General features: G+C 42.5%; 1 protein-coding gene across 5 annotated transcripts in view; it reads right to left on the minus strand.

Annotated features, from left to right (window-relative positions):
• The window catches only part of CUL2 (cullin 2), an 85,893-nt gene that overhangs the window by 61,511 nt on the left and 4,545 nt on the right, over positions 1–19,837 (minus strand). For all 5 annotated transcript variants that reach the window (XM_065520535.2, XM_005564957.4, XM_074001411.1 and 2 more), the window contains exon 2: positions 4,596–4,736. In XM_065520535.2, coding sequence (XP_065376607.1) covers positions 4,596–4,714 — 119 coding nt within the window. In that variant the 5' untranslated portion in view covers positions 4,715–4,736. The remainder of the gene's footprint in view (positions 1–4,595; positions 4,737–19,837) is intronic.

Genomic DNA, 19,837 nt, shown 5'->3' on the forward strand with positions numbered 1-19,837 from the left:
AATTAGCCTGATACAATTTAGAATAGGGTGAGGCAGTTGCTGATGCACCAAACACACCTGACTATAGATAAAATCTTTCCCCATCGGTAAAATCCAAGAAAGAATGATGGGCTGCTATGTACAGACTCCATGGCTACTAAGACCTTCTCCTTCTAACACTTGTGAAAAGTGTCAAGGATACAGATTACCTGCCTCAATATTTTCAAATGACATCAAAATTGGTCTATGTTTGAAAGAGATGCCTGATAGAATATAAACTAGAAATGATGGCCAGGTGTGGTGGCTCACGCCTATAATCCCAGAACTTTGGGAGGCCAAGGTAGGTAGATCATCTGAGGTCAGGAGTTCAAGACCAGCCTGGCCAACATGGTGAAACCCTGTCTCTACTAAAAAAAATACAAAATTGGCCGGGTGTGATAGCACATGCCTGTAATCCCAGCTACTTGGGAGGCTGAGGCAGGAGAATCGCTTGAACTCAGGAGGCAGAGGTTGGAGTGAGCCAAGATCACACTGTCGCACTCCAGCCTGGGCAGCAAGAGCAAAACTCTGTCTCAGAAAAAAACAAACAAACAAACAAAAACAAATGAAGACAACAGTATGCCTGGGTTTAAATGGTGGGAGGATGAACTCATTTTCCTACCTGGAAGAAATATGTTGAGGGAAGGCAATATTAAGTCTCCCCTAACAATCACTTTGGACCTACTATAATCTTTTAGATGCCACTTCTCCTCAAGTAGGAAAATGTCTACATTATGCTGCTGGAGTCTGGAAATCTGTCCTAACAGCTACTAAAAGAGAGAAAACCTTGAGTAAAAGTAAACCAGAACAGGGCCAGGTACAGCCTATTTATACATAGTCCAAAAATCAAAGAATTCACCATTGGCTGGTCATAGTGGCTCATACCTGTAATCCCAGAACTTTAGGAGGCCGAGGCAGGGGGGGATCACTTAAGATCAGGAGTTCAAGACCAGCTTGGCCAATATGGTGAAACCCCGCCTCTACCAAAAATACAAAAATTAGCCAGGCATGGTGGCACGTACCTGTAATCCCAGCTACTCAGGAGGATGAGGCATGAGCATCACTTAAACCCAGGAGGTGGAGGCTGCAGCGAGCCAAGATCACACCACTGCACTCCAACCTGGGCAACAGAGACCCTGCCACAAAAAAAAAAAAAAAAAAAAAAAAAAGATTCACATTATTTATTCTATTTATATGAAGTCCAAGAATCAAAGAATTCACCATTTAAGAACCACAAAAAGCTGGGAGCCATGTCTCACACCTGTAATCTTAGCACTTCAGAAGTGCCAAAGTGCCTGGATCACATGAGCCCAGGGGTTCGAGACCAGCTTGGCCAACATGGCAAAACCCCATTTCTACCAAAAGTACAAAAATTAGCCAGGCATGGTGATGGGCACTTTTAATCCTAGCTACTCAGGAGGCTGAGGTATGAGAATCACTTCAACCTGGGAGGTGGAGGCTGTAATGAGCTGAGATCACTGCATTATGTCTAATAAAAAAAAAGAACCACAAAAACAACAGGCACAAAAATCAAGATAGTAGTTAGTTCCTAGAGAAACGGGTGGGATTGTGAACTTAGAGGGTCACGTGTTTCGGGGGGGGTTATAGTGAATGTTGACAATGTTCTATTGTTCAATGTTCTATTGATAACATAATTGCTTGCATTATAATTATTTGTGCAACAGTGTATTTTATGAACTTGTCCATATTTGTGTTATATATATACCCACACTCCCCACAAATGCATGCTAAAAGTTCAAATAATAATGCATATCTGAAACAATGTGGGGGGACCTGTTTTTTCCTTTTCAAAATATTTACATTGTATGGCCCTTAAAATTTCTACTTAAGATATTAAGGGTCAGAAGTGAACTTTATATTCTTGGGCAAAATAACAGGGAAAATGATGGAATTTTACCTTATAACAATCAGTAACATAGCCTTTTATTTATTTTTGAAATGGAGTCTTGCTCTTGTTGCCCAGGCTAGAGTGCAGGCCCAATCTTGGTTCACTGCAACCTCTGCCTCCCAGGGTTCAAACAATTCACCTGCCTCAGTCTCCCGAGTAGCTGGGATTACAGGCACCCACAATCACGCCCGGCTAATTTTTTAATTTTAATAGAGACAGGGTTTTGCCATGTTGGTCAGGCTGGTCTCAAACTCCTGACCTCGTGATCCACCCACCTCGGCCTATCAAAGTGCCAGAATTAAAGGCGTGAGCCACCGTGCCCGGTCTATACTCTTTAATCATTATTTTTGCAGACTTTTTTTTTTATTTTGGGGGAAAAGAAAATTCAGGATCAAGTGAAGAATAACTGGCCCAGCCACCAGCTGGGCAAGGTGGCTCACACCTGTAATCCTAGCACTTTGGGAGGCCAAGGTAGGAGAAGTGATTGAGCCCAGGAGCTCAAGACCAGCCTGGGCAACATAGTGAGACCTCATCCCTAGAAAAAAATTAACAAAATCATCTAGGTGTGGTGGTACATGCCTGTAGTCCCAGCTACTCAGGAGGCTGAGGTGGAAAGATCTCTTGAGCCTAGGAGGTTGAGGCTGCAGCGAGCTGTGGTCACACCACTGTACTCCAGCCTGGGTGACAGAGTGAGACCCTGTCTCTAAAAAGTAAAGATTAAAAAAAAAAAAAAAAAAAGAATAACTAAACCATATTAGATGGACCAAACAAATAACATCAGAGAAATAAAGTGACTGAAGGGGTCACTTTCCAGGGAAGTAATCTATTTCAAAACCACTTAAAAACCAAGAAATTGTCAATTCTGTACAACGATGAGGAACACATTTTAATTATTTTTTCTTTACCTCCTGTTCATTTTCCCTCCTCTTGCTCGTCTTGTAGTCATCTATAACCAACTCCTCTTCCCTCTCTGCTCCTTTAGTTAAAATATCCTTAAAAGCACCTAAAAACATGCCTAGACCAATCTCACAAGTAGCAACACTTACACAAGTGGCAACACTTTTTCAACTTTTATTAAGATTCTTGCCCCAATCCATAAGGTTCCACAGAAAGATTAGCTATCTAATTCAAAGGCAGAATCTGCATTGGTTATCCTCTAGATAGACTAGAAAGCATGGGAAATTGGATGTTTAAGATACTATATTCAAGTCTGTGCTCCATCAATCACTACCTGTGTGACCCTGGACAAGTAAGTCCCTTACCTCTGACATCAGTTTCCTCATCTGTTACAGTCAAGTAATTATTTTTGCACCACTGATCTGATGGACTTGAGATATCAAATAGCATAAAAAATATAAAAGATCTTTGCAAACTATGAAGCCTTCCGAAATGTCATCACCCTTTTACATGTCTTCAGTGCCCAGAACATAGTTGGCTTAATAAACTTCCCTTACTGCCTACTGGAGTTGTAAGGAATTAAATGGTTTTCTGTTGGTCTAAAGAACTTTACTGTTCTTGCATCCACATTCAGCTTAATATTAACAACTGAATTAGGCATTGAGAACAAGCTGAACCACTATCTTATGAAATCAGAGCTTTTCTAAAGAATGTATGCCCCATATAATGAGGGCAGCCCTTCTGTAGCCCCAGAAGATTACTAGAGAGGGCAGCACTAGTTAGGTCTAGCAGATCACTGTCATGGAGGAATGCAGGAAACTAGGCTTCAGGGCATCCTAGAGAAATCACCAATCTGCATTGTTACATAAAGCTCTCAATTCACAAATGTAGGCAATCTAATGAAAAACACACTTCCAGCTGGGCGTGATGGCTCATGCCTGTAATCCCAGCACATTAGGAGGCCGAGGCGGGCGGATCACGAGGTCAGGAGATCGAGACCATCCTGGCTAACATGGTGAAACCCCGTCTCTACTAAAAATACAAAAAAAAATTAGCCAGGCATGGTAGTGGGCACCTGTAGTCCCAGCTACTCAGGAGGCTAGGGCAGGAGAATGTTGTGAACCTGGGAGGCAGAGCTTGCAGTAAGCCAAGACTGCGCCACTGCACTCCAGCCTGGGCAACAGAGCGAGACTCCGTCTCAAAAAAAAAAAAAAAAACACGCTTCCACCCCAGTCACTGAACTTGCTGTTCACTCTCCACCAAGTGCACTCTTCCCCCCAAAATCACATGGCTTGCTCCCTCGCTGCATTCCAGTCTCTGCTCTAATGTCACCATACTCAGGGAGGTCTTCCTTGGCCACCCATTCTAAAAGAGCAGCACACACACAGGTACTCCAAGCCTCCCCCACTTCCTTATCCTGCTTTTATTTATCACGACCTCTTCTTAAAAGCAATGACATTAGATTTTTTTTTAACCTGCTTAGTGTCTGTTTCTATTTTTATAATAGAAAGGCATTTTTTTTGTTCACCAACTATATTCCCAAAGCCTAAAGTAGTCCTTGACAGATACTAAGTACTCAATAAATACTTGTTGAATGAAAGGTTATCAAATACTGATTGCCATAAAAGAGGTGACAAACTTGGAAATGTAGATAATAATATATTAGAAAATAGTTACATGGGAAAGTTCCTCCATAACATTGAACATCTTCTCACTTTTCAACAAGTTTATCAATTTTAGAACACTGATCGAGCTGCCATTAAAAGGATACGAGAAGCGGTCATTCCATGTTGCTCTTTCAACATATTCCAACATGACCACAGCTTTTATTGTCGTCAAAAGTTTGTTCCATGTTTCATCAAAATCAACTACTCTTGGTTTCAAAGACATTGTGCAAGTGTAGTGTTGAAATCTGTCAATTAAAAACAATAACAAGGTTAGCATTAATTCCATAAGCTTAGTTATTTGTTTTTAAAGCACTACATAATTAAATAGCATGATATATGCAAGGAGTGAGAAAGCTACCATCTTTTCATGACTATCCAGACAAGAAATTTCATAGACTATTTACATTCATTACAAACTCTAGGAAATGGAAAGCTTCTAGTACAAATTATTTATGATCAAGGGTATAATTTCAAAGAGTTATAGTCCTCATTTAATATCTCGAGGGAAAGAAACGGGGACCCACTTAACAAGCCAACTTCCATCATGGGAAATAATGCAGGACATTCAACTGAAAGGTTTTGGCCCCAAATCCTTGTGGTCTGCACTCCTGAAAGTGGGGAATGAGGTAGCATGCAAGGGAATATGAGAAAACACAAGAAAATGAAAGGTTTTACCTTCCTGGAGCATCAGTTTTGGTATAAGATTAGGGAAGAAATTTACATTTATATTAAACCAAACAGGGATGAATTACGGAGTAGAATATAAAATTCCCATGACCTTTTAAGATTAAAAAAAGATTCCAAAGAAATGTCAGGTTTGTAGTGGAGAGCTTAAGGCTCCTTCCCAGATTCTTGGGATATCTACTTCCCAGGTCTAATGAAAAGCATGGCTCTAGCATGGAACCCCTGGCTCCAGTGAACCTAATGGGCTTTTTTTTTTTGAGACAAAGTCTCACTCCGTTGCCCTGGCTGGAGTGCCGTGGCACAATCTCGGCTCACTGCAACCTCCACCTCCCAGGTTCACACCATTCTCCTGCCTCAGCCTCCCGAGTAGCTGGGACTACAGGCACCTGCCACCACACCTGGCTAATTTTTTGTAATTTTAGTAGAGACGGGGGTTTCACCGTGTTAGCCAGGATGGGCTTGATCTCCTGACCTCGTGATCCGCCCGCCTCGGCCTCCCAAAGTGCTGGGATTACAGGCGTGAGCCCTGAATGAGCTTTTAAGGGAGTTCAAAGACTCCTGCCTCACAGACAAACTGCATTTAGGAATTAGCTGGTTTCTGGAACAAAAGGGTCCCAAGGTTACAGAAACTTGGTTCAAGCTAGATTCTAAATCTTTCTCAATATCACATCAGATGATCAGAATTAAAAGAGAAACTTTGTAAGTTAAATTTAATTGCTCAAAGGAACATTTTTCTGGCAAATGTTTTAACAACCTCCCTCAAGTCTCCCCTCATTAGCAGGATTGTGAGGCACCAACCTAGTCTGTAGCCAAGGCCAAAAAAGGATGAAACATCTTTTCTCTTGTCCCCCACCATGGGGGAAAGGGGAGGCAGAGAATGGGAGGAGGGAATGATGCACAAAGAGAACGAGCAAAGGGAGTGGGGAGGACGGCGGCTACACCACCAGCCACGGACTGGGAGAGGCCCTTCTGCGTTCCCAGCTGAGAAGACAGTTCAGGAACAGACTCCATGGAAAAGAATGAAAAAGATCAGAGAAAAGCCAAATATCCAAAAGAGGGTAAGCCATGTTGAATCACATCCTCTTTCCTCAACATACCAAAGCCTCCACCTCCTGGCCTTCAACTCATTCCTGAACTATCTAGAACAGATTAGCAGTGATTTTTTACTGTGCAAAGTTGGGAAGGTGGGAGAGGAGATGGTGGGAGAACTTACTGAGTTTCCTAAGCTCTATATAAGGGAATTAACCATGCCTCCTTCCCTTCCTTGTTTACCACATCCTATCATCAACTGTGCATATGAGTATTTCCTGAATCCATCCATACCTGTGTAGCCCCACAAATGTTTCAGAATCAGGCCCTCAGCAGAAATAGTAACAGCTGTTAATATTTACATTGTGTGTACTGTGAGTCAAGCACTAGTCTAAGTACCCTGTGCAAACTCATTTAATCCTTCCAACATTCTGACAGGTAGGTCCCACCGTTCTCCCCATTTTCTTTTCTTTTTTTTTTTTTTTTTGGAGATGGAGTCTCACTGATGTCGGCCTGGGCTGGAATGCAATGGTGCAATCTCGGCTCACTGCAATCTCTGCCTTCCAGGTTCAAGTGATTCCCCTGCCTCAGCCTCCCAAGTAGCTAAGATTACAGGCATCCACCACCACGCCCGGCAAATTTTTTATTTTTAGTAGAGACAGCGTTTCACCACGTTGACCAGGCTGGTCTCAAACTCCAGACCTCAAGTGATCCACCCGCCCTGGCCTCCCAAAGTGCTAGGGTTACAGGCACGAGCCACCGTGCCTGGCGTGTTCTCCTTATTTTCTAAATAAGAAATCTGAGTCACAGGTGATTCAGAAACTTGCTTAAGGTCACAAAGCTATGTAATGGTGGCATCAGGATTCAGACCCGCGCTGCAGCCGGTGCTCTTGGCTGCTGTGTGCAACCATGCTGCCTCACTAACATACTTGGTGAATACTTACTCCTTGCCAGGCACCATTCCAAGCTCTGAGGATACAATGGACAAAAACAAAGTTCTTGACTTCAAGATCAGAATCTCAGACCTTGCCCTTATCAAAGACATAAAAATAACCTACCTAAGCCAAAAAGTTGGCCATGTTACTTTGTACATAAAGTATGAAGTTTGTTGTTTCCTTCTATAGACAGTATTCAGTTTAGGCTCAACTGCAACATGGCACCCAAGCTTCCTCTCCTCCTGGTACTCCCTACCGTGACATCATAATCCAGGAACTTCTCTCTGCTTAGAGATCACTGAACACATCAGCCTGATTCATACACTTGCCTTTACCCTTCCTATTTTCTCTACCTGAAGTGCTCTTCTTTTCCTTAGCTGCCCCCTCCACCCATTCCACCTAACTCCCACTGACAGTCTTGGGACTTGGTCCATTAGCTTTTTGTTGTTTTTGTTCCTGAGACAGAGTCTTCCACTGTCACCAAGGCTGGAGTGCACTGCAACCTCCGCCTCCCGCGTTCAAGTGATTCTCCTGCCTCAGCCTCTCAAGGACCTGGGATTACAGGTGTGAGCCATCACACCCTAATTTTTGTATTTTTAATAGAGACAGGGTTTCACCATGTTGGCCAGGCTGGTCTTGAACTCCTGAGACTCAAGTGATCCGCCTGCCTTGACTTCCCAAAGTGTTGCGATTATAGGTGTGAGCCATTGTGCCTGGCCTACATCTGCTTTTAAAAAACTTTCTTGGACCATTTAAGCTAGGTAAGGTGTCCTAGCATAGGTATTATCTGAGAACTCCACACTTTCCTCTATCAGAGCACTTCATCACTCTGAACTGAAATTACCTGAGTGTTTCTGAAAGTGGGGACAATTCTGTAACTGCATACTAAAAAGCTGGCAATGCTCCCCTCACGTTCACTTTCTCCTCTTATAAAATGGAATCATTTTTTACATACTGCTTGTAAATTAGTTTAACAGTTGCAGGCCGGGCGCGGTGGCTCACGCCTGTAATCCCAGCACTTTGGGAGGCCGAGGCGGGCGGATCACAAGGTCAGGAGATCGAGACCATGGTGAAACCCCGTCTCTACTAAAAATACAAAAAATGAGCCGGGCGCGGTGGCGGGCGCCTGTAGTTCCAGCTACTCGGGAGGCTGAGGCAGGAGAATGGCGTGAACCCGGGAGGCGGAGCTTGCAGTGAGCCAGGATAGCGCCACTGCACTCCAGCTTGGGCGACAGAGCGAGACTCCGTCTCAAAAAAAAAAAAAAAAAACAGTTGCAGAGACTTTTTTTGCTTTATGGAATCAGACTGACACTGACTTCTCTGTTGAGACTGATAGATTTCTGGTACTATAGGAAAATACACAGTCACAATACATGCTTGGATGGACAGAAAATCTGGAAGCCAAGGTGCGAGAAGCACCAGCCTCCTGAAATACACCAAAAACTGACAAACCAATAGCAGGAAGTATGCGGAGACAGTCTATCAGATTCTCTGCTTCCCCAGCAGAAAGCTCACATAACTAGGAAAATTAAGTTTCTTTGTTTCCTTGAAATTGCTTAGTAATAACATTTAGGGAAAGTTTACATAAGGATGTGAAAGAGACACAGCAAAGAAGAAAGAGGACCACAGTCACACTACTTCTACCTCCCAAGCTGTCAAACAACTCCTAAATCAGTCTTGTTCTTCATTCCTGTGCCTTAAGAAGATTCCCATGAGCACTCAGATTGTGTCCCATCAAGTAACTGCAAAAATCCAAATCTCCTGAAATCACCACAGTCCCCTTTAGCTTTCTTGTGAGTTCCACTCTTCCAACAATGGGGTTTTAGGCACACAGGTACAGTGGCTAGGGCCACTTATGGGCCCTAAAACACACACACACACACACACACACACACACACACACACACACACGCTCCACATTTTAAAAAATTGCAAAATAAAAATTTCTATTTAATTACTTGTTTCCAGAAAACAGATGTCAACGTTAATATATTTGCAACATTTTTGTTACATTTGAAAACACCTGTAGATTCGATTTCCTCACAGCATAATTTCTAAATATGCATGATTGTCAGTAATAATTACAAAAGTGAATTATAAAACACAGTTACCATATGACCCAGTAATTCCACTCCGAAAGTATAAAGAGAAATAAAACTCCCAAGAGAAATACAACATATTCACATAAAAACTGGTACACAAATGTTCACTGCAGTATTACTCATAAAGGACCTTGAAATAGCTCAAGTGTCTATCAACTGATAAATGGTTAAATAAAATGCAATATATCCATACAATAAATTGTTATTTGGCAATACAAGGAAAGGAAGTACTGATACACACTATCACATGGATGACTCTCAAAAACATTCTACTAAGTGAATGAAGAGGGCCACAAAATAGCCACATAATGTATGATTCTATTTATATGGAGTATCAAGAATAGGCAAATCTATAGAGACAGAAAGTAGACGAGTGGTTGCCTAGGGAACTTGGGGGGAAAATGGGAAATGACTGCCAACGGGGTGATGAAAATGCTCTAAAGTTGATTGTGATGATAGTTGCAAAACTCTGGGAATATACTAAAAACCACTAAATTATATATTTCAAATAGGTAAATTGAATGGTATGTGATGTATATCTCAATAAAGCTGCTATACATTTAAAAATGAATTATAAAAATCCTACCAAAAATTTTAGAGCAATTTAATGGGGATGAGGTGGAAATAAGTATCAATACATCCCCATGGTCGTTTAGCATAAAATTCTGAAATCTCAGTCTCTCTCCCACCACTCCCGTGTATGCCCTGGCTGCCACCTCCCATCGCCAGAGGCAATAAATGTTATATGTTCCTGGGCGTACTTTACACATATATGTGATTTGTTATTCCCTTTTACATAACACAAACATGATCTTTTTTTCATCTGTTTTACATAAATGGTATACTATTCAGATTCTTATATATCTGCCTTTTTCTCTTAAGAGTATAGTTGGGGCCAGATGCAGTGGCTCACGCCTGTAAGCCCAACACTTCAGGAGGCCAAGGTGGATGGATCACTTGAGGTCAGGAGTTCGAGACCCGCTGGCCGACATGGTGAAACCCCGTCTCTACTAAAAATACAAAAAAATTAGCTGGGTGTGGTTGTGGGCGGCTACCCCAGAGGCTGAGGCAGGAGAATGGCAGAAACCCAGGAGGCAGAGCTTGCAGTGAGCCAAGATCGTGCCACTGTACTCCAGCCCGGGCAACAGAGCAAGACTCCGTCTCAAAAACAAAAACAAAAACAAAATTAGCCGGGTGTGGCGGTGGCTGCCTATAATCCCAGCTACTTAGGAGGTTGAGGAGGAGAATCGCTTGAACCTGAGAGGTGGAGGTTGTAGAGAGCCGAGATCATGCCACTGCACTCCATCTTGGGCAACAGAGCAAGATCCCGTCTCAAAAAATAATAATAATAATAAAGTAAAAAGAAATAAAAATCAGGCCAGATGTGGTGGCTGACACCTGTAATCCCAGCACTTTGGGAGGCCAAGGCGGGCGCATTACCTAAGGTCAGCAGTTCGAGACCAGCCTGACCAACATGGAGAAAAACCCTGTCTCTATTAAAAATACAAAATTAGCCGGGTGTGGTGGCGCATGCCTCTAATCCCAGCTACTCAGGAGGCTGAGGCAGAAGAATCGCTTGGGCCGGGCGCGGTGGCTCAAGCCTGTAATCCCAGCACTTTGGGAGGCCGAGACAGGCGGATCACGAGGTCAGGAGATCGAGACCATCCTGGCTAACACGGTGAAACCCCGTCTCTATTAAGAAATACAAAAAACTAGCCGGGCGAGGTGGCGGGCGCCTGTAGTCTCAGCTACTCGGGAGGCTGAGGCCGGAGAATGGCGTAAACCCGGGAGGCAGAGCTTGCAGTGAGCTGAGATCCGGCCACTGCACTCCAGCCTGGGTGACAGAGCGAGACTCCGTCTCAAAAAAAAAAAAAAAAAAAAAGAATCGCTTGAACCTGGGAGGTGGAGGTTGTGGTGAGCCAAGATCGCGCCACTGCACTCCAGCCTGGGCAACAAGAGTGACACTCCGTCTCAAAAAGAAAAGAAAGGAAAAGAAATAAAAATAGTATTAAAAATATATATTTACAGATGTAATGATATGCTGTCTGAAATCTGCTTCACAATTAAACAGCTTGCTCATGAGTTGATAACTGTTAAGGATGAATAACAGGGACATGGGGATTTATTACAGTATTCTTTTGTTTGTATGTGTTTACAATTTTCCATAATAAAGGAATTTTAAAATCCTACTCCTCATAAACATCATTAATATTTTCATAAATTTAGGGGAGAAAGCACATCATTTCTTACTAACTGAAAGGTGTTACTAACCTTCTTCCCTTCTGAGAATCTTAACTTTCCTGTGAGTTTTAGGTTTCCAAAGTTGTAGGAGAGCTCACAAAACACATAGTACTGTCCCTAAATATGATGTGTTAACATAGCCTGACAAAATGTCCACCTCCCAAAAATTTAAATTACTAATAGCAGAAATAAAAAAATATATATATTTTTTTAAGATCAGATGAATTTTTTTTTTTTTTGAGATGGAGTTTCAGTCTTGTTGCCCAGGCTGCTGGAGTGCAGTGGCACAATCTCAGCTCACTGCAACCTCCACCTCCCAGGTTCAAGCAATTCTCCTGCCTCAGCCTCCCGAGTAGCTGGGATTACAGGCATGCGCCACCACACCGGGGAAATTTTGTATTTTTTTTTTTCTAGAGACGGGGTTTCTCGATGTTGGTCAGGCTGGTCTCAAACTCCCAACCTCAGGTGATCCCCCTGCCTCAGCCTCCCAAAGTGTTGGGATTACAGGCGTGAGCCACTGCACCCAGCCCGACTTTTTTCATATAAAGAGATTTGTTCCTGTGAACTCACTTGCTGGAGCAAAAATAAACAATTTAGATAACTTCAGCAGGTAAAAGTTACAGTCTCTCAAAAGATTGATTTTGGTGTTTCATATTTTACTTACCTTCTAAAAGTATAATTATCAATAATGTAAATGGCTAACCTCTTACTATTTTGATTCTCTTTATAGTGAATAAAACTCCTGAATGATGATTTATTTCAGTATTGATCATCAGCAGCAATAAAAATCTGGCATCCAAAAATTACCAGTAAGATGTAATAGAGTGCTCTAAACTGACTTCAGATAGTTAAGACACCACAATTTAAATGCCACTCGATAGGCTTAGAGCCGATTTCCTTCTAAATGCAAAAAATGAGAAAATACTTAAGATCCAATAAAGAGCCTTACAGTAGTCCCCTGCCTTATCCAAGGGGATAAATTTCAAGATCTCCAGGGATGCCTGAAACTGTTTTTCCATATACATACATACCTATGATGAAGTTTAATATATAAATCAAGCACAGTAAGAGATTAACAATAACTAGCAATAAGATACAACAATTATAACAATATGCTATAATAAAAGTTACATGAGTATGGTCTCTCAGAATATCTCACTGTGCTGTACTTGCCCTTCTTGTGAAGGTGTGAGAAAATACAATGCCTATGTAATAAGATGAAGTAAGGTGAGTGACACAGGCATCAGAAGGTCGGCATTAGGCTACTTACTACTAACCTTCTGTATTCCTGAATATGTGTTACCGTCCCTGACTTAGAATACATGGCTTGGTGTCATTCGTTTCTGGGGATCCCTTGCTGAGTCTTCAAATAGGCTCAATGCTTTCTGGCGCAGTATGTTGCCATCAAGTGGAACTTGTCTCTGCTCATGTCTTCCACCCACCAGTGTGATGCCTTTTCCAAATTAACTAAGCACTTATTACACAATGTAACTCTCACTTTTACAGTTTGAGGTTTGACAGCAAAACTAGTAAGAATGTCTTTCTTCACAATTTCTTTTCCTTCATAATTGTGAAGAAAGAAAAAAATTCTTACTAGACCTGTTTAGTAAGCTTAGCAACCTCAGCCTATTATTAAGCCTGTTTAGGGCTTAGCAACCTCAGCCTATTATTTTTTTCTTTCCTTATTGAGAACTTTCAACTTTTCACATAAAGGAAGTACTCTATGGCAGAAGCCTCTCTGGTGTATCCATATTGCTAGGATCACTACTCCTGTACTTTGGGGGCCCTTATTAAGTAAAATCAGGGTGACTTGAACACAAGTACTGCAAAACTGCAACAGTCTATCTGATAATCAAGACAGCTACTAAGTGAATAATGGCAGGAGGCATCGACAGCGTAGAGATGCTGGACAAAGGGATGATTCATGTCTTTGCAGGACAGTGCAAGATTTCATCACACTACTGAGGACAGAATTTAATTATGAGTTATTTCTGAAATTTTCCATGTAATATTTTCAGACCCCACTGACCATGGGTAACTAAAATGCAGAAAACAAAACTGCGAATAAGGGAGGCAGGTAGGTGGAATACCATATTAACTTGGCATTATTTTCCATTTCCATAGGTGGACCCAAAGCTCCCAGTGGTGTACACTGACCAAATATGTTGCCATCATTTAATATTAAAATAAGCTCCAAGAGGCCGGGCGCGGTGGCTCAAGCCTATAATCCCAGCACTTTGGGAGGCCGAGACGGGCGGATCACGAGGTCAGGAGATCAAGACCATCCTGGCTAACACGGTGAAACCCCGTCTCTACTAAAAAATACAAAAAACTAGCCGGGCGAGGTGGCGGGTGCCTGTAGTCCCAGCTACTTGGGAGGCTGAGGCAGGAGAATGGCGTAAACCCGGGAGGCGGAGCTTGCAGTGAGCTGAGATCCAGCCACTGCACTCCAGCCTGGGTGACAGAGCGAGACTCCGTCTCAAAAAAAAAAAGCTCCAAGAATGCATCTAAACATTTTCATCTTGCTGTATCAAATGAGCAACCCATTGGACGTAACTAAGAATTCCCTTTCTTACTTGGAGGTTAAGGGTGCAATGTTTTTTGTTGCAGTAAGGTTTGACCCACAGAGCTCTAAGTACTCCACAAACATCATTTCCATCATGACTCTCCTGCTTTAGAATTCCCACTTTTATTTATTTATTTGTTTATTTATTTATTTTTGAGACAGGGTCTTGTTCTGTCGCCCAGTGCAGTGGTATGATCCTGGCTCACTGCAGCCTTGACCTCCTGGGCTCAAGTGATCCTCCCGCCTCAGCCTCCTGACAATTGGGACTACAGGCACACCCACTGCACTGAGCTACCTTTTTGTATTTGTAGAGATGGGGTTTCACTATGCTGCCCAGGCTGGTCTTGAACTCCTGAGCTCAAGCTTCCAAGCTTCCACCAGCCTCTCAAAGTGCTAGGATTACAGGCATGTGCCACTGCACCCAGCATAGAATTTCTAGTAGTACGTGTTTTGCTTTTTTTTTTTTTTTTTTTTTTTTTTTTGAGACAGAGTCTCGCTCTGTTGCCCATGCTGGAGTGCCGCGGTGCAATCTCGGCTCACTGCAATCTCCGCCTCCCGGGTTCACGCCATTCTCCCGCCTCATCCTCCTAAGTACCTGGAATTACAGGCGTGTGCCACCACGCCCAGCTAATTTTTGTATTTTTTTTAGTAGAGATGGGGTTTCACCATGTTGATCAGGCTGGTCTCAAACTCCTAACCTCATGATCCGCCCGCCTCGGCCTCCCAGAGTGCTGGGATTACACGTGTGAGCCACTACGCCCGCCCAGTAGTATGTTTTTTGAAAAAAGAAATGAGTTGGGAAAAAGAGTGAACAGACCTGGTGAGAGGTCTGAGAGACCTGGTCTTTACAAAAAATAAAATTACAGTAGTTGGGCCCTCTGGTTACACATGCCCGCAGGGAGTCTCAGCTACTCAGGAGGCTAAGGTGGGAGCTTGGCTTGAGCACAGGGAGAGTTCAAGGTTACAGTAAGCTACAATGGCACCACCGCACTCTAGCCTGGGCCAAAAGTTCAAGATCTTGTCTCAAAAAAGCAGCTACCTGCTTCCAAAAATAAACCCACTGCACCAGAATAAAAGACCCCTCTCCGCAATGAACTTTAGACTCCCATATAAGCCTGCACAGTCTGTACTTTAAGTTTTCACATCGCTCTTATCAGCTTGAAGTTTAATGCCATTTTCACCTGCTTTCTCATTTTTTGTTCAATAATCTAGTCAATGAATTTAAGAAACCAACCGACATTTTTTTTAAAAACTATTCTCATATATGTATCCCCGATCTCAGGTAAGTTAGAGAATTTGAATTTCTGAGTCCCTCATGACAAGCAAGCCCATTTTGTATGAATACTAGACAAAGCTAGAACCAACCAGCCTTTACACAAATTATCGAAATACTGAGAACACATTTTTTGGCTGTGTGCAGTGGCCCATACCTATAATCCCAGCACTTTGCGAGGACAAGACAGGCAGATTGCTTGAGCCCAGGAGTTCGCAGCCAACCTGAGCAACATGGTGAACCCCGCCTCTACAAAATACAAACAGATTAGACAGGTGTGGTGGCATGCACCTGTAGTCCCAGCTACAAGGGAGGTTGGGATGGGAGGATCGCTTGAGCCCAAGATGTGACCGCACCACTACAATCTACTGTATTTGCTGGCTTCTATATAATACATTAAAACCTATGTCCTGACACTGCTATAGAAGACACAGGCACGGAAGAATAATTAAACAGGGGATACAGTTATGGCAGATGCATATCAATTATCCCTCTAGCAACCTTCTTGACACCTCCTGTTTATAATCCCAAAGAGAGCCAGTGAGGCGGCTCAAGACTGTAACCTCAGCATTTTGGGAGGACAGCATGGGAGGATCACTTGAGCTCCGGAGTTCAAGACCTGCCTGGGAACACAGCAAGACATCATCTTGACTGGAAAAAAAAAAAAAAAAAAATTTGCCTGCAGTGAGTTATGATCACACCACTGCACTCCAGCCTGGGCAACAAAGCCAGACCTTGTCTCTCAAAATAAAAAGTTCAGATACATGCTACAACAAGGATTAACCTTGAAGACATTATGCTAAGTCAAATACACCAGACACAAAGTGAAAAATATCTTATGGTCCTACTTAAACAAAAGTATATATGTGGGCAAATTCATAAAGACAGAAAGAAGATGAGACGTTATCAGATGCTGGGGGAAAGGGAAATGGGGAGCTAATGGTTGCACAGTTTCTGTCTAGTAACGAAAAAGTTTTGGAAATGGTGGTTTTGGAAATGGTGGTGAGGGTCACAATGACACTGTAAATGCAATTAACACCACTAAACTATACACTTAATGACGGTTAAATTGGTAAATTTTATGTTATGCACGTTTTAAGTGCTTAAAAACTAGATCACAGGTACAAAGTTCTGATATCAGAGAAGTATCTGAATCTCACTGCAAAATGCTCTCTAAAAATTTTTAAATGGATGCATTCTAATCAAAATACTTGGAACTATGATGACAAAATATTATTTTGGTTCAGACAGACTATTATCAAATAAAAGAGAAATATTTTGAGATAAAATTTTTCTGAAAGCTCAGGACTACTTGGGGATCTTTCTCTTGATGTCACATTATTCATTATTTTGGTAACCATACACTACTTACATAATTACTATGACTATTAGAAAGGTATCTTTGGCTGAGAGCAGTGCCTCACGCTTGTAATCGCAGCAGTTTGGGAGGCCAAGGCGGGCAGATCACTTGAGGTCAGGAGTTCGAGACCAGCCTGGCCAACATGGTGAAACCCTGTATCTACTAAAAATACAAAAATTAGCCAGGTGTGGAGGCAGGAGAATTGCTTGAACCCAGGAGACAAAGGTTGCAGTGAGCCAAGATCGAGCCACTGCACTCCAGCCTGTGCTGGACTCCATCTCAAAAAAAAAGAAAAAGAAAAAAGAAAGTTATCTTCTATTTCCCACCGTCAGAGAACAGCAGTTATAAATAAAGGGGCAAGGCAAGCATTAATCCTGTGGTAATGAATTGTAGTCAAAGGCATCATTTACACACTCATGGTTTTGAATACACAAACACACATATACATGCAGATAAAAGGATATACACATAGATGTTTGTGTATGCATGGATGAATATACATATATTTCTAGCTCTGTTCACTGAGAAGGGCCTAGGAGCAATGACACCACGGTGGCAATGAGCACACATAGAACTTAGATCTTGGTTTCTAAATATTATTCTCCAGTAAAAGGAACCAGAGCTCCTCCTTGGAAAAGTGATTGATTCCAAGGCTGAAGCAGGAAAAAATACAAGTTGAACCTAGAACATCTATGATGCCAGAAAACAGAAGGTGCTTTCCCCCCACAAAATGAGGGTGGGGGGCATGTTGAAAGGACACAGGCTAAACTAAAGGTCAAAACTGGAACAAATCAGAGCAAGAAAATACTGATAGGATTAGATTATAAAACATAGGTGGGTCACAGTGATTCATGCCTGTTGTAATCCCAACACTTTGGGAGACCAAGGCAGGAGGAATCCTTGAGCCAAGAAGTTCAAAACCAGCCTGGAGTATAACCTGTACTTTCTCTCCTTCAACTGAATTAAAACAAGGCTAAGATATTTTTTAAAATTTACATATGGTAAATCCATGTTTCATTCTTTGAAAAGCAACCTACAATATAAAAAGACTAAGTCACTGAATTAATAGATATAACTAATATTATTTATAATGTTAAACTATATAAAAGAGGCCAGGTGTAGTGGCTCACGCCTGTAATCCCAGCACTTTTGGAAGGCCGAAGAGGGCGGATCTCTTGAGGTCAGGAGTTCAAGACCAGCCTGGCCAACATGGCAAAACCCTATCTCTACTAAAAATACAAAAATTAGTCAGGCTTGGGGGCAGACACCTGTAGTCCCAGCCACTTGGGAGGCTGAGGCAGGAGAATCACTTGAACCCAGGAGGCAGAGGCTGCACTGAGCTGAGATCGGGCCACTGTACTACAGCTTGGGTGACAAGAGTGAAACTCTGTCTCAAATAAACAAGCAAACAAGACAATACCCCACCTTAAAGCAAAAGAAAATACCCCACCTCTCCTCCTACAAAAGAAAAATCAACAGGGTTCAAGACACCCCAAAAGTTTCTACAGATTCAACATGACAATCTTAACCTAACATACTACTGTCTCAAAACTTTTAAGAATCAAAGGAATTGTCTCCAATAAGCCTTTCCCAATGAAAAGCCAAATATAAAGTACTGACATAGAAATCCATACATTCTTAAAGGTAATCCAAAGATTATGCTAACTGCAATATGACAGATACATTACTGTTAAGATTCAAACCCAGGCACAGAGCCAAATCACTCTGAATAGATATTGTGATTAACTGATTACTGAGAGAGGGTTCAGTCATACATCTCATAGATCAATAACCTGTAATAAATCTCACAACATTCCAAATCACTGCTTGTTCTTCTAAGATTTAACATGAGCCAGTCATAAGTCTTCCTAATATTAAGATTCTAGGGCCGATCCTGTCATCAATTTACTTAAAAATAACTGATAGTAGGATGGGCGTGGTGGCTCACACTTGTTAATCCCAGCACTTTGGTAAACTGAGGCAAGTGAATCATGAGGTCAGGAGTTCAAGACCAGCCTGGTCAACATGGTGAAACCCCGTCTCTACTAAAAATACAAAAAAATTAGCTGGGCAGCCTGTAATCCCAGTTACTTAGGAAGCTGAGGCAGGAGAATCGCTTGAACCTCGGAGGTGGAGAATGCAGTAAGCTGAGACTGCGCCACTGCACTCCAGCCCAGACGACAGTGCGAGACTCCGTCTCAAAAAATAGTAATAAAAAATAACTGGCTGGACGTGGTGGCTCACACCTGTAATCCCAGCACTCTGGGAGGCTGAGGCGGGCAGATCACGAGGTCAGGAAATTGAGACCATCCTGGCTAACATGGTGAAACCCCGTCTCTACTAAAAAAATACAAAAAATTAGCCAGGCATGGTGGCGGGTGCCTGTAGTTCCAGCTACGTGGGAGGCTGAGGCAGGAGAATGGCGTGAACCTGGAAGGCAGAGCTTGCAGTGAGCTGAGATCGCACCACTACACTCCAGCCTGGGTGACACAGCGAGACTCCGTCTCAAATAAATAAATAAATAAATAAAAATAAAAATAACTGATTGGGCCAGGCACGGTGGCTCACGCCTGTAATTCCAGCACTTTGGGAGGCTGAGGTGGGCAGATCACGAGGTCAGGAGATAGAGACCATCCTGGCTAATGTGGTGAAACTCCGTCTCTACTAAAAACACAAAAAATTAGCCGGGCATGGTGACGGGTGCTTGTAGTACCAGCTACTCGGGAGGCTGAGGCAGGAGAATGGTGTGAACCCGGGAGGCAGAGACAGAGCGAGACTCCATCTCAAAAAAAACCCAAAACTGATAGTGCATATGAAACATTGCTTTCAATCATAGCCAGACATTTTTCCAGAATACACAAAGAACAGGCAGATAAGGTAGAACAGAAAAGAAACAGTGCAAACTTTTGTAAAGTCTCACAAAAAGAAACAGCTTTTTGCAGTGAGGGAGGAAAGGCGTAAGGGTGGAAAACCGTTTGGGTACTATGTTCGGCACCTGAGGGACGGGATCATTGTATCCTAAATCTCAGCATCACACAATATACCCAGCTAACAAACCGACGTGTGTACCTCCTGCATCTAAAATGAAAGTTCAAAAAGATAAATTAAAGAAACAAGCAGCCTGGCCAACATGGTAAAACCTCGTCTTTACTAAAA

Source organism: Macaca fascicularis, chromosome 9 (assembly GCF_037993035.2).
Source record: "Macaca fascicularis isolate 582-1 chromosome 9, T2T-MFA8v1.1".
NCBI classification, from domain to species: Eukaryota; Metazoa; Chordata; class Mammalia; order Primates; family Cercopithecidae; genus Macaca; species Macaca fascicularis.